At 37.5% G+C, this 14,283-nt stretch overlaps 2 protein-coding genes across 2 annotated transcripts; both read right to left on the reverse strand.

Annotated features, from left to right (window-relative positions):
• Positions 1-4,004: 4,004 nt before the first annotated feature.
• On the reverse strand, positions 4,005-6,450 carry LOC107784925 (subtilisin-like protease SBT3). The gene has a single exon (XM_016606123.2). The coding sequence runs from the start codon at positions 6,396-6,398 to the stop codon at positions 4,128-4,130; it is 2,271 nt and encodes a 756-aa protein (XP_016461609.1). The 5' UTR covers positions 6,399-6,450; the 3' UTR covers positions 4,005-4,127.
• A 2,851-nt stretch (positions 6,451-9,301) lies between these two features.
• LOC107784928 (protein ACTIVITY OF BC1 COMPLEX KINASE 3, chloroplastic) lies at positions 9,302-13,973 on the reverse strand. Its single transcript, XM_016606126.2, has 7 exons — positions 13,160-13,973; positions 12,848-13,075; positions 12,346-12,681; positions 11,618-12,173; positions 11,246-11,432; positions 10,778-11,144; positions 9,302-10,177 (listed from the first exon to the last, which is right to left on the reverse strand). The coding sequence occupies exons 1-7, from the start codon at positions 13,481-13,483 to the stop codon at positions 10,052-10,054; spliced, it is 2,124 nt and encodes a 707-aa protein (XP_016461612.1). The 5' UTR covers positions 13,484-13,973; the 3' UTR covers positions 9,302-10,051.
• Between the last annotated feature and the right edge of the window lie 310 nt (positions 13,974-14,283).

The following is a 14,283-nucleotide window of genomic DNA, read 5'->3' on the forward strand; positions in this document are numbered from 1 at the left end:
CTTTCTTCTGAATATGTATATCGAATATCGATCAGCTAGGAATTACAATTTGTCTTTATCCTACAACTGCCAGATGTCGCTCCTTGGTTTATTCTTGGCCCATGTCTCTTGCTACATTTTAGGGTGGTTCGATTTAGTAACAAGTTATACACAGTTAAATATTAAAAAAATCAATCTATTAGATGACGATTGACGACTTTGATATATATTAAAAATTAGTATGTTTTGTATAATTTAAAATGTATTTATATTTTAAATAAATTAAAAATTAAGTGTGGCATTATGAAGGTTAGTGTAATTATGCCAATATTTTGCAAAGCATAAGGATAAGCATAAGCATCTTTGCAAAGTGTAGACTTTGTTGGCAATATTCTTTTGGGACCCAAAAATATTGCATTGTGTGTTGGACATCATTTGCACAAGTTGTATCTTTCTTTTACACCTAAGAGGCCAAGACTTTTTTGCCTATAAAAGGGAAGGTCATTAGTTCATTTTAGACACACCAACAAGACTTGAGTCTTCATTTCTTGTTTCTTCCTTTCTTCCTTTATTAAGAGTATTTTGTATGAGAGTTAGTGTTGGGAAGCACTTGTGTGAACCCTTTCTTTGGAGTGATCTTGTGAGGTTATTCTCTTAGGATATTTGGGATTAATTAGAGTGTTTACTCTAATTTTGTACTCTTTTTTGTACTCTTATTGTTATAGTAAATTGCTCCTCTCCGCTTGTGGACGTAGGTCACTTTGATCGAACCATGTTAAATTTGTGTCTTCTTTATCTACTTTAATTGTCGTTGTTATCAACTTCCATTGTCTTTGTCATTGCCATTATACCGTTGTTTGGCTATATTTCACAATACCCGGGTTCCCGATCCTAATAAATTGGTATCAGAGCCGGATCTAACCGGGTTAGTTTCAATAGCCAAAAATGACTCTAACAAAGACCTATGTTGAGAAATTTGACCGAAGTACAAACTTCGGAATGTGGCAATTAAAGATGGAAGCTATCCTAATTCAGGATGACTTAGACTTGGCGTTGCAAGGAAAGGAGAAAAAGCCGGATAAAATGACGGACGAGGAGTTTGCCATCATAGACAAAAGGCAAAAGCAGGTATTATTTTAAATCTCTCAAATGAGGTTTTACGTGAAGTTTCTGTAGAAACCACAACTAAAGGCATGTGGGAAAAATTGAAAACCTTATATATGAAGAGGACGGTGGAAAACAGACTTTACCTGAAGCAGACAATTCGTATGGGTGAAGCTACCTTTATTCTCTCTCATCTTGACACATTTGATTCCATTCTTATGGATTTGAGTAATATAGATGCTTAAATTAAAGATGAGGATCAAGCCGTGTTACTGCTTTGTTCTCTACCCCCATCTTTTAAGCATATAAGAGATACTATGCTTTATGCAAAGAATAATATCTCTTATAAGGATATTAAATCTATCTTAAAATCAAAAGAACAGATAGATAGTGATATTACTGGGAAAGCTAGTGAAACTCAAACGGAAGTTGGCTTGTTTGTTAGGGAAAAATCCGACTCCATATCCAGATACAATAATTTAGAGTGTCGCTATTGTCATAAGAAAGGTCACAATATCTCCGAATGCTATAAGCTGAAAAATAAAGAAAAGCATAAAGAAAGGAAAAATGAGCAAAAAAATATTGACACTGCCGAAGCAAATATAGCTGCTGATGAGATTGAGGGAACTATTTTTTTAGCAACTAATAATAGTTTCAAATCTAACAATGAGTGAATTTTAGATTCGGGTTGTTCTTATCATATGTGTCACAATCGGTATTTATTTACTACATATGAATCTATTGGAGGTGGAGTTGTCTTGATGGGCAAAAATGCTGCCTGCAAAGTTTTTGGAAAAGGTACAGTCCGAATCAAAATGCACGATGGTGTGGTGAGAATTCTCACTGATGTTAGACATGTTCCTGATTTGAAGAAAAATCTCATCTCTTTGGGCACTCTAGAATCTCTTGGGTGCAAGTACACAGGTGAATGTGGAGTTCTGAAAGTTTCTTATGGTGCTCTTGTGATCATGAAAGCACACACATCTGATTCGTTGTATACTTTATTGGGCCACTGTTATAGGCCTTAGTTTCTGTATCAGACAACTTGTCTGATTTTGATGACATTAAATTTTGACATATGCCCATTGGGGCTTTTGCGGAGAAGGTGAAGAAGATTTACCATATCAGCCAAAATTAGGCCAAGGTGGAGATTTATAATTATGGCCAATATTTTGGCTAATGGAGTCCATCTCACATAAGCATAAGCATCTTTGCAAAGTGTAGACTTTGTTGGCAATATTCTTTGGGACCCAAAAATATTGCATTGTGTGTTGGACATCATTTGCACAAGTTATATCTCTTCTTTTACACCTAAGAGGCCAAGACTTTTTTGCTTATAAAAGGGAAGGTCATTAGTTCATTTTAGACACACCAACAAGACTTGAGTCTTCATTTCTTGTTTCTTCCTTTCTTCCTTTATTAAGAGTATTTTGTATGAGAGTTAGTGTTGGGAAGCACTTGTGTAAACCCTTTCTTTGGAGTGATCTTGTGAGGTTATTCTCTTAGGGTATTTGGGATTAGTTAGAGTGTTTACTCTAATTTTGTACTCTCTTTTGTACTCTTATTGTTATAGTAAATTGCTCCTCTCCGCTTGTGGACATAGGTCACTTTGACCGAACCACGTTAAATTTGTGTCTACTTTAATTGTCGTTGTTATCAACTTCCATTGTCTTTGTTATTGCCATTATACCGTTGTTTGGCTATATTCCGCAATACCCGGGTTCCCGATCCTAACAGTTAGTTTTACCCAAAATTTTGCAATGTGCTCTTCTTCTTTTTTCATGACTAGTTACAAAGGACATAAGAGATTAAATACTTATGGACTAAAAAAATTAGAAAACTGCCTCTAAGTCTTAGTAGGTTGAAACTCCAATGTCCTTAAAGTCAAAGATTCCCAATTACTTATGGTAACGGGTTCCAAATTCCAAATAGTTTGGTGTAAATATATCATGAAGTTAATGCCTTAATATTAGGGAAATGCTTAGTGTTTATGCTCAAGCTTTACACTTTGTATTATTCCTCCTATGTGCCCCAAATTCTTTTGTTCTTAACTTTCATTTTTAAGTATTTGACAATGAGTTATATAATTTACTAGTTCTCCAATTCAGAATTTATTATATCATGTCTAGATATTTCCATTTTCATTAGCTATGAAGTCCACATTGTCTTTGCACATGAAACCTGATTCCCATAATTTGAATGTTGACACACATGATGAATGAAGCAAACAAGATATTGAATCAAATCCCAAACATAGGAAATATTGTAAAGATTATCCCAAATAGCAAGAAAGATTTCAAGATTCAATCAGCACAACAGATGGCCTCTATTTATATACCACCCTCCTGTAAGATCTCAACATGCTCTCTTCCAAGTTCTAGGCTTCCTTCCTGTATTACCATTTCAAATGCTGCATTTTTTGTCTATGAGGTAGACAGAATGTAAAGAAGAAGACAATATTCAATCAATTGTGATGTACACTACAATAAGTGAGCAGCCTAGTTCTAAATGGACAACACCTTTCATCAAGAAGACGATGAAGATGTTGATGAAAGAATCCTGATGATGATACTGAGAGCGATGACTCTGGCTTCGGATGTGAATTGAGGGCGATATAAGACAATGAAAATCCTTCTACTTTGATTCTCATGGATACAAGTATAGTAAAAAAGTAAATATTACAGTTGAAGAACTCAAGTCTTTTACATATATAGAAGAGAGGAGACAAGAAGATACTTGGTTACTCATTGGCAGTAGATTTCGCTTTCAATTAAAATAATTTCAGGGAGGTGTAATCTTTCTGGTGATACAAACCGAAAAGACATGCCTATATTTTATTGCATTCAACACATCTATCACAAAATCTATCTTATTCTATGCTCTAAATTCATAAGATATCAACTAGTACGTTCTCGGACGAGTTAGATTGAATGAGAAACTCAAGTAATCGTCATAGACAAACTATTAATTGTGAAGCATAGACCTATACTTCACAAGTATGTATTACATATCTATTCAGTAATCAGTGCTATCCTGACAAAGGATCAAACTTTAGAATTTGTGGCAACAATGGGGCTCCTAACCACACGTTTACCTCCCTTTTCGACCCAGCTTAAAGAACCATGAACCAAGAAATCATTCATTAGTTTTGAACATTCTACCCTCAGCTTGTAGCTTTGCTTTTCATACTTGTCTTTGAAAACCAACTTTTCAGGAACAACACTAACTTTAAGTCCAGGCATTGCAGTCAGTTTGGCTGTATATTCTGACACACCTTCTCCGACATTAGTCACTGTCCTCTTGAATTCTTGTATTCTTGTAGGATCCAACTCGCTGCTATTCACATTGAAATAGGCAATGAAAGATGGATAGTTTAGGTCCAATGATGGGTTGGGGCAAGTATATGAGGACCTAGTGATGGTTTTTATCTGCTCGGATGTGAGATTTAGAGCACAAAGAAGATTAATGTAATCTTGTCGTGTCGTATCATAGATGAGTCCAGGATCTATTGCCTTGTTAGGATTGATATGGCCAGCTCCCATAGCAAGAGGAGTGGCAGCAGCATTCTCTTGACCGATGTCTTGGATCGGACTTTGTGTGTTGTCTAGAACATCTGCTGTAGTCATCATGGCCGAACGAATGGCAGCTGGGCTCCATTCAGGGTGGGCCCCTTTAACAAGTGCAGCTACACCGGCAGCGTGTGGACATGACATTGATGTGCCAGATATAATGTTAAAGATATTGTGAAGTTCAGTAAATAGACTCACAGATGATAGTGGAGACCATGAAGCTAGTATTAAGTGACCAGGAGCCATCAGGTCAGGTTTGAGGATGAACGGGCAGGTCGTTGATGGCCCCCTCGAACTAAAATGCGCGACAGCTGGTGCTCGTTCGACACCAATTAGTGTCCCTTGAAGTCCAATCTTTGCTTTTGGTGAAGAAGTACTGTTAACATATTTCAAAACTTGATCACCATCTTGGAAATTCAGAAACACAGATGGGAATTCTGTTTTGAGGTATTCGCCCAAGTCAGTGACAAAGTCATTTGTTATGAAGATAGCACCAGCAGCATTTGAATGTCTCACACTTTTAACTTGTTTCCCAACCAATGCGTCTTTGTCAATGCAGACCACAAATTTGTCTGTAACATTTTGCAATTCCTGCTTATCTAAGCAATTCTTGACAAGAATAATAGAAATGTCGCTTGTAGAATTTCCAGGGTAGAGAGATAAACCAGTGACTGAAACTCCATTACCAAGAGTTAATATCCTGATAACGTCACGGTCAACAGTGCTAGCAGCAACAGAGAGAAACCAAGGTGCCTCATTGCTCAAAGATTGATCGAAAGGCCCTTCATTTCCAGCTGAAACGGAAACAAATATACCTTTCTCCATTGCAGCAAATGAAGCAATAGCGATAGGATCTATATATAGAGGAAATGGAGAAACTGCGCCAAATGACAAGGAGAAGACATCACAACCATCCGCAATTGCCTGATCCAATGCAGCAAGAATATCAGAGATGGTACCGGCTCCATCCCAGAGAGCCTTGTACACGGCCACATGAGCCATTGACGCAACGCCTATTGCAAAACCAGGGGCATAGCCAAAATAAGATGCACCCTTTACAAGACCTCCAGCAGCTGTAGAGGAAGTATGAGTTCCATGTCCCTCTGTATCACGGGCAGAGTTTATCGTGATAGTAAGATTTTTCACTTTAGCAAGTAGGCCTTTGTTGAAGTAACGAGCTCCGATGAGTTTCTTGTTGCACAAAGAAGAATTAAACTGAGTTCCAGTTTGACATAATCCTTTCCACCTTGATGGAACTTGAGTCATCCCATCATCATCAAAGCTTTTACTCTCCGGCCAAACCCCTGTATCAACTACACCAATGATAACACCTTTGCCATAGTTTGACTTTGGCCATGAACCAGACATTGAGTTTAGGCCAAGGAAGTGGGATGAGTGGGTCGTGTGAATTTTAACTGTCATGTCCTCCGTCGAAGAAACATAGCCTGGAGAATTCTTGATGGCTTCGTGCTCGGAAGGAGAAAGACTTGCACTGAAACCATGTATGGCATTAGTATAAGAATAGATTAGTTTTGAGGAAGAGAGGGTGTTTCTGCTGCCAACACTTGAACTGTCTAATACAGAAGCAAGAGTAGCCAAGTACCAAGAATGAGGGCTAGAAAAAGCTTTTGGCATCGCTGATGCGTCCATATGGATGATATAAGAATCTGACACAGCCATTGTTGATGGCAGTAAAAGAATTAGGATGAGAAAGAACCAAAGATACGAGGCTATAGGATTAGCCATATTTTTTAGCGATATATAGATGGAGGAGGAGACGATTTCGTAAACAAAATTTTGTTTACTTATATAGAGGGAGAGTTATGAGAAGCCAAGACCATCAGTCATAATGCTCAACTTCAATACATTCAGTATCCACAGACTTGAGCTAATAATTTAGCTGGTATAACTGAAGCTCTCAAAATAAGTGGTTAATCAAAATCCTACGACAGGTATCTGCTGTGAAGAATGTTAAGCCAAATTCTGGAAATTTAAAACAAACTTTTAACTTTTACTAATCTTTTCCTTATTTAGCTCTTTGTTGTTATTCTTCCTTACTTGCAAAAGTTTTCCGAGAACATGATTATTTGATATTTCAGAAGAGTTTATAGTGAAGAGATTTCAAAATGCAGCAATACCAAAAAACCCTCAACTCTTCCTTATCTAGAGTTAGTTAAGAAAGATTTTTTCATTTATCTAGAGCATCATTAACATCAATATCAGCAGCAGAATGTGGTGACAAAGAAAATGATACTCTTAGACAAATCTTATCACACTCTTCGTTACAAACGAAACACTAAAACGAGAATTATCTTAGAATTTACAAGAAATTGAAGAGAAACCAACACGATTTATCTTCGTTTCTGGTTTTATATAGAAGTTCAGTTCACTGTCAATTTTTGCTCCCTCAAGTACAAAGGGAATGGCATTTCTAGCGTGGAAATTGAAAAAATAATGTGAGGATTCATGATTATAATAAATGGATTCAAATTAGTACGATTTTTTTATATATATGCATTTAAATTTTTTCTTTTGCAAATTGTATATATATATTAGCTATGTTTGGACGAACCATTTGAGGCTCACTCAATCTTGTTAATTGATAGCAATCAGAAAAAACAAAATATCGTTTAATATCTCTATCATTTCCAAGAACATATCGTTTATTATATGAAGAAAAGGAATTGAGTGACTTCTGCCCATGGAAATATTACCCCAGTTGTTTCCATCTTTAACGTTCGAGGTCATTTATCATTACTTGGAAGAGTTTTAAAAGAAAAAGGATGCTTGCTCGGTTCAATTTGGTTTTTTATATTTCAATCCATTTTATCTTGGTTTTCAACAACAACTCAGTATAATCTCACTAGTGGGGTCTGGGAAGGATAGTGTATACGCAGACCTTTACATCTACTCTACCCTGGGGTAGAGAGACTGTTTCCGATAGAAACTCGGTCTCCCTCCCTCCAAGAACTCCCCACCTTGCTCTTGGGGTAACTCGAACTCACAACCTCTTGGTTGGAAGTGGAGGGTGTGCTTACCACTAGAGCAACCCACTCTGGTGGGATTAAAGGAATTTAAACTGAAGGCATTGATAAAGAAGAAATAGTTCATTTCAGTTACTTGATTAGAGTTTTAGTACTTGAAGACATAACATAGGAGTTTCTATGAATGCAAAAGCAATACTAATCTTAAAACCAGACCATGAATTTATTAAAGAACATATCTCCTCAGGACCATTGAAAGAGAGAACGAAATCTTGCTTAGTAGGAGTACTTGATATGAGTAAGAAAGGGCATGAACATGGATGAAAATCTTGATAGATTGAAAAGACACGAAAATTTAACAATCCAACATGTTTTACATAGCCTCTTGCATTCAGGCTCCCACGCACCATCTATATATTGAAAATCCTCGGGGCGACGTCAAGAGAGGCATTTCACTGTAATGTACAATAATAACAAGAGCTGGATATTAAGATACTATTAGATATCCACAACAACAGCTAAAAAACTAGTTATGCTTAGCAGCCATGTTTGAAGTACAAGACCTGGATATGTCCAATCAATAGAAACAGTCTCATGATGGATAATGGCAAGATCTGGATAGATTATCTATAACAACTAGCAAAGTAGCTCATGCTTAAGTAAAGAAACAAACACTCGGAGCTCATCTGAAGAAAGCATGAGTCAAAAGGAACTGAAAAATAGATGATCTTCTAAACTTAGACTCCAAGCAAAAACTTATAAAAAGAAAAAACAGAAATGTAAAAGCCAAAGTGAGAATCATGAATTACAAATCGCAGTATGGACAACTAATAGCAATCTGGTCATGATAATTTAAAAACAAAGAGCTTCATGGTTCAATCCACAACGTTGTACATATTAGCTGGGGGGAGGGGATGAAGAAAAGAGATAAGGCAAGGAAAAAGAGAATTAGCTGAAACATTTGACACCAGTTCACAACAGATCAAATTTGGGACTGGTAAAGATCATCTCTAAAACACCTTTTATATTAGTTGACTATCCCTAGTGAATAACTTACCACCTGGATGTGATCTGAGAATTACTGAAAGATAAACATCATGACTTGACAAGATTTGTCAGTAGGCAAAGTAACTAAATTCAGCCAGCAACTAGCTAGTTATTGCTTCCAATAGATGTAAGAACTACATCATTTAGCTATCTTGTTTATATGCCACATACCTAGAGCAGCCAAGAGACGAGATATAGCTGGTAAATTTCCACTGACTACCTTGAATTACTAAATGATTGGTCTGCTGTCTAAGTGAGATCAGGGTAAGAAACTTTCCTGAGACTTTTTCAGTATCAGCGTGATGAAAGGAAAGGAAAGGTAAGACAGGAATTTAGACTATGGTAACTTTCCAAAATAATAAAAGGATCCTTAACGAAAGTCACTATGCAATATGAACATTATATAAAGGTCAATTTTATATTGACAAAACACTGGGAAATCAATACAGATCTTTCCTGATTTTGATAACACAATAGGTTAATGAAGATTCTCAGGTAATACTCAAAACATTTCAAATGAATGTGATTTTAGCATGCGCAACATTGGCAACAGCACAATATGGTAAAATACTTGCTCTGATTTTATATGATCTTATGTAACTTAAAAGGACAAAAATCAAAGGAAAGGCGCCAAGGCCTACAAATACAAACAGCTTCACAAAAACATATGCAAAGTTCCAACATTTGAGAGACCACTTGACAAGATGATACTACAAAATCTAACCTCCTAGATTCAGTGACAACAAGAACCTTATTCAATTAGGTCAAACAAAAAGAAAACATCAGAAGACCTCAGTTCTTTGACTGCTTGAGCCACTTGGTATGGAAAGACCCTGGCACATGAATCCTCTAATATGTGTGAGCACCAAAATAATCCCATAGAGCTTGAACCAAATTGGCAGGAAGACTTTTCCTCCTGTATGAGTCAAAGTAAGCAAGACCTGAAGACATACCCGGTGTACTAATGCCCAAGTTGATAGCTAGGCAGACTACTCTGCGCCAAACTGCCGTTCAACCATCTCTTTTGCAAACTTTTCATCCACAAGTAGATTAGCAAGATTCGGATTTCTGTCAAATGCCCTCTTGATCCGATTCAAAAATATAGCACGCATAATACAACCACCCTTCCAAATCCTAGCAAGCTCCCCTAGGAATATCAAAATTGAAAGCCCATTCCGTTGAATTCTTGATTGCTGCATCTAATCTGATTGATATTCTATGACCTTCCTTTCACCGGTTAAAATATGTTTATGGGTCAGTTACATTATATAAAAGTTCAAGACAACAATTATATACATTGATGTATAGTATAAACAAATTTCTAATTTATTGTAGTTTAATATGTTACATAAAAGTTAAAGACAACAATTATGCAGCAGAGGCCGTTGTTTCTGGAGCACGAAGAACTTGTTGCAGTAAGCGTGCGGCAAGACGTTGAGATATTCCACCAACTACACGCCCTCCAATACTACGTGCTTCTGGTTCTTGAAGTACCTGCTCAAGTATGGTAGACAGTTATCAGTAAGCACATACTCTATCTGCAAAAACTCAAAACCTTTTCTTTGGTGGAGTTTGGTTGAAACACATTTTTTGTGAAAATTAGGAAAAAGAATCACAAAAACATTTTTTCAATGTTTTGAACCGAATATTAACTTAGAGACTTGAAACCTTAATGGTGAAAACATCAAGATGATGAACAGCACAGAAATTCAATCATTATGGTAAATCACACTAGTAAGCATCATGATTTTTCATCTAAGCTTGCAAACACGCAATAAGGGCCATCATATCCTAGCTAAACATTATTAGAGCTCCCGCAACACCTTTTCCCACCCTCCCCTGCCACCCCCACTAAAAGAAGAACGACGGGGTAGTCTGTCTCAAAACAAAAGATTCACACACACACATACATGTATAACTACGGGTATATATACTGTTTATATACACAGTAAACGGGGAAACCATCTTGCATCATTAAGCCGGAAATGCATAAACCAATTCAATCCAAATATCAAAATTACATTCCCCAGACCCCACTTGTGGGATCCTACTAGGTTGTTGTTGTTACATTCCATGGAAGAGAGTGCTTCTAACCTGCAAAATTGGTTGCAAAAGACTTGGATCAAAATTCTCTGAGGATCGCAATAGTCCCCATATAGTAATCACTTGTGTTCTAAGTTCCATTAAGCTCTGTTTCTCAGCAGAGCTTATTGTAAAGGGGCCATTTGCGCTTCCATTAAAAACAAAAGTCCTCATGGGACCAGGAATAGAATTAAATGATTCAATAACTGAGCTCAGAATAATAGCTTCAGTGACACGAACTGCCTCTTTAATAACCAAATCCCTTAATTCTACACCATCTGGACCCAACAACAACTTGAGGACAGGTTGCAAAGCATCTTTTGCAGAAAAGTCTCTATCTTGCTTTCCCTGGACAAGCAAGTTTTCAAGTCTATTCCACCTGTAGTAACCAAGAGTAAGAGCTTCACAATGTTAGCAGCCCATCAGAAGAATGAGCTAAGGTTAGAGAAGGAGCAGAAAAAAGGGAAAAATAATGCCTGCCTGAATTTCCTATCCTTGAAAAGTAACTCAATCAGAGCATCTCTCAGATATGGATTAGGATCCGTTAGAAGCCTTTTGGCAAAATATGGATATGAAGCAGCCAGTACTTTAAACTTAGGGTCAGCATATAGAGCTAAACCTTCTAAAACTGTGAGAGATCTCAAAATTAATGCGTAATAAGCCGGAACTGCAAGAATATCAAACAGCCAAAGAAGCAATGTCAGACATGATACTATAATGCTGTTTTAAAAAAATATTATTTGTGAAGTAGCTAATGCTGTTAAACAATTTCTTTTATTTGCTAATAGCTAAAGTTATTAAACATTTTAACCAATGGTCAGCATACTATTCATTGCAAGACTAGCAACTCACCATTAAAGGGATATTGATACAACACAGCACCCAGACCATCTACAAGTGTTTTAAAGTTTAGCTCGCTCACAGTTGAATTAAGTGCATCATCGAAGAAGTTACGCAATGCTGGTACAATTGGAGAAACATCTACATCAGGAGACAAAAAGTCTAAAGCATAGTAGTCACGAGCCATCGCTTCATAATCCCGATTGACCATGTGAACAACATGACCAATGATAGCAAATCTTGCTTCTTCAGGAGTTTCACTCATCATCCCAAAATCAAGAAAAGCTAGCTTTCCATCAGGTGTTGCCAAGAGGTTCCCTGGATGAGGATCAGCATGAAAATAACCATACTCAAGCAGCTGTCTGAGACTGCATTGGATGCCTGTGTTTACCAGATCCAAAACCTTTAGCCCCTGCCTCTCGATTGCTTCTTGCTCATTCAACTTGACACCTTCAACCCACTCCATTGTTAAAACTTTCCCACTTGTGTAGTCCCAAAAAATATCTGGAACGAGAACATCTGCTTTGTCAGCGTACAACTTTTTAAATCTCCTTGCATTCTGCCCTTCCTGCATCAACCTGTCAAAATTAACATTCAAACCCAGAGGAATGTTGTAGAATTCTATCGACTCTGCAGCTCTTCTGCTTCTACACCTCCTTGACTCCATATATATAAAATTAAATTGTCTATTATGCATTCCACTTAAAGGCATTTTCTAAGAGAAAGACTCAAAAACTAACCTGTACATAGTTGAGCTCTTGATAAACTCTGCGAGCAAATTCATCAATAAGAGCAACAACATCACTTGTAATTATGTCAACATATCTATTAATCAGGATGCCTACTCCCCTTATTAGGTAGAAGTCTAATCCTATTGCTTCTTCGATACCCGGCCTTTGCACCTTCACAGCAACAACCTGGCCCGAGTACTTAAGTTGAGCTTTATAAACTTGACCAAGACTGGCTGCAGCAATAGGGGATGCAGATATAGATGAGTAGATGGTATCAAGCGAACGACCCAACTCTCTCTCAATGCATGAAAATGCTTGTGCATCTGGAAATGTTGGCAAGGCATCCTGCTCAGAAGTAAAAATGGTCAAGTTTGGTTTGCGCAATCAAAGGTCGTATTTTTTTTCCTTTTGAGAAGGTAACCTCAAAGGTTGTATTTCAATCAGAAATATACTAACTATGTCAAGAATTTGCTTGTGATGGAAAATCTACAAAAAGGAAGAAAATACATACCTGGAGCTCAGAGAGCTCCTCAAGGTACTGGGGTGGGCATAAATCAGGCCTGGTGGATAAACCCTGTCCGATTTTAACAAATGTAGGGCCCAAATTGGTGAAAGTCTGCCTAAGTTCAATGGCACGCGATCTCATGTTCCGATCAAGCTCCCCGTTCAACCGGTCAAGCCATACTTTTAGCGCGAATGAACCAAGTCCAGTGAATATTTGAAGAGCTCTGCTCAGTACCTACCAAGCAATCAAGCAAAATTGGGCGTATGAACCAAGTCCAATTAAACCGATTTACGCTCGTTATTATTTAGTGATTTTTACCTTTAATGGGCGAGAGCCATACTTGGTGGCCAAAAGTTCGGGACTATAAAGAGAAGCACCCGCAGCACGTGACATAGCTCTGGCTTCAGCTTGCATATCCTCGGCTCGATCTCTCCCAACTTGAAGGGCTACCCCTGCACCATTACTTACATCTCTAATTGCTGCTACTTGTTGTTGAGGCCTCGCCTCCACCAGAGCCGCTCGAGGAACTGTTACTCTTAACTTCACTTTCCGTCCGCCGGAGCTGGAGCTTTTCGCCCGTGAAACCCGAACCGCATCGGCGCAGGACGGCAGCATACTATGATGATTGGCCGTCAAACTCATCGTGACAGGCTGCCGGCGCGGCGGAGCAACTAATTTCCCCCCAAAAAAGTAGGAAGTACAGGTGAATGATGTGGAACGAAACGAATCAATGACTTTGCCAGAATTGCTGTATTTCTCATTTATTTAGTCCATTATTTTTCTGGCCAATATTTATTTTCACCTTACGTATAGCATACGTGTCTGCACCTGGGTACGCAAACACTAGATATGGAAGTTATTGGCTTCATTTTGGAATTAAATATTAAATATTGCACAAAAAAGAGAGATTTTATTTTACAAAAATTATAGGTCATTCATTTGTTTTGTCAATTTCAGTGAATCTAAGCTAATTACAAGTTTGAACAAATAGAAATGAGGAAAGCTGTACAAAATATCCTAGCTGACCTTATTTATGCTAACTCATATCTAACTCAGCCAGAACTGCCATTTAACCCTGGTTACATAAATAAGCTAACTAACTAACCGTGTAGAGAGAGCGCCTATCTCTCATAAGAGAAGGAGAGCCACTTTTTTTGATAGTATATTAATGAGTAGGACTTAAATTCCAAGCGCTCCTAGCTCAGAAACCACACACAGACAAAGACATGGAGGCCCATAAAACTCATAAATAATAGACTAAGAAATATACGTGACATACACTTCCTGTGTGAAGTTTTCATCTTAATGAATCAAAGCAGATTGTAAAATGCTACTTTTCTTTCTGCAATTAAACATCTTATGTTATAACAAATGTGTCTATTAAACACAATTCTGATAGGTTCAAAATCAATAGAAGTGCGGGAATGTCATTCTCTTTTGGC

This window comes from Nicotiana tabacum, chromosome 4, assembly GCF_000715075.1.
Source record: "Nicotiana tabacum cultivar K326 chromosome 4, ASM71507v2, whole genome shotgun sequence".
NCBI classification, from domain to species: Eukaryota; Viridiplantae; Streptophyta; class Magnoliopsida; order Solanales; family Solanaceae; genus Nicotiana; species Nicotiana tabacum.

Coding starts and splice junctions, on each gene's coding strand:
- LOC107784925 (XM_016606123.2), bottom strand. CDS start 6,398: ATGGCTAATCCTATAGCCTCGTATCTTTGGTTCTTTCTCATCCTAATT.
- LOC107784928 (XM_016606126.2), bottom strand. CDS start 13,483: ATGAGTTTGACGGCCAATCATCATAGTATGCTGCCGTCCTGCGCCGAT. Junction 11,433..11,617: donor GTATCAATATCCCTTTAATG/GTGAGTTGCTAG, acceptor ATATTCTTGCAG/TTCCGGCTTATTACGCATTA. Junction 11,145..11,245: donor TTCAAGGATAGGAAATTCAG/GCAGGCATTATT, acceptor TGGTTACTACAG/GTGGAATAGACTTGAAAACT.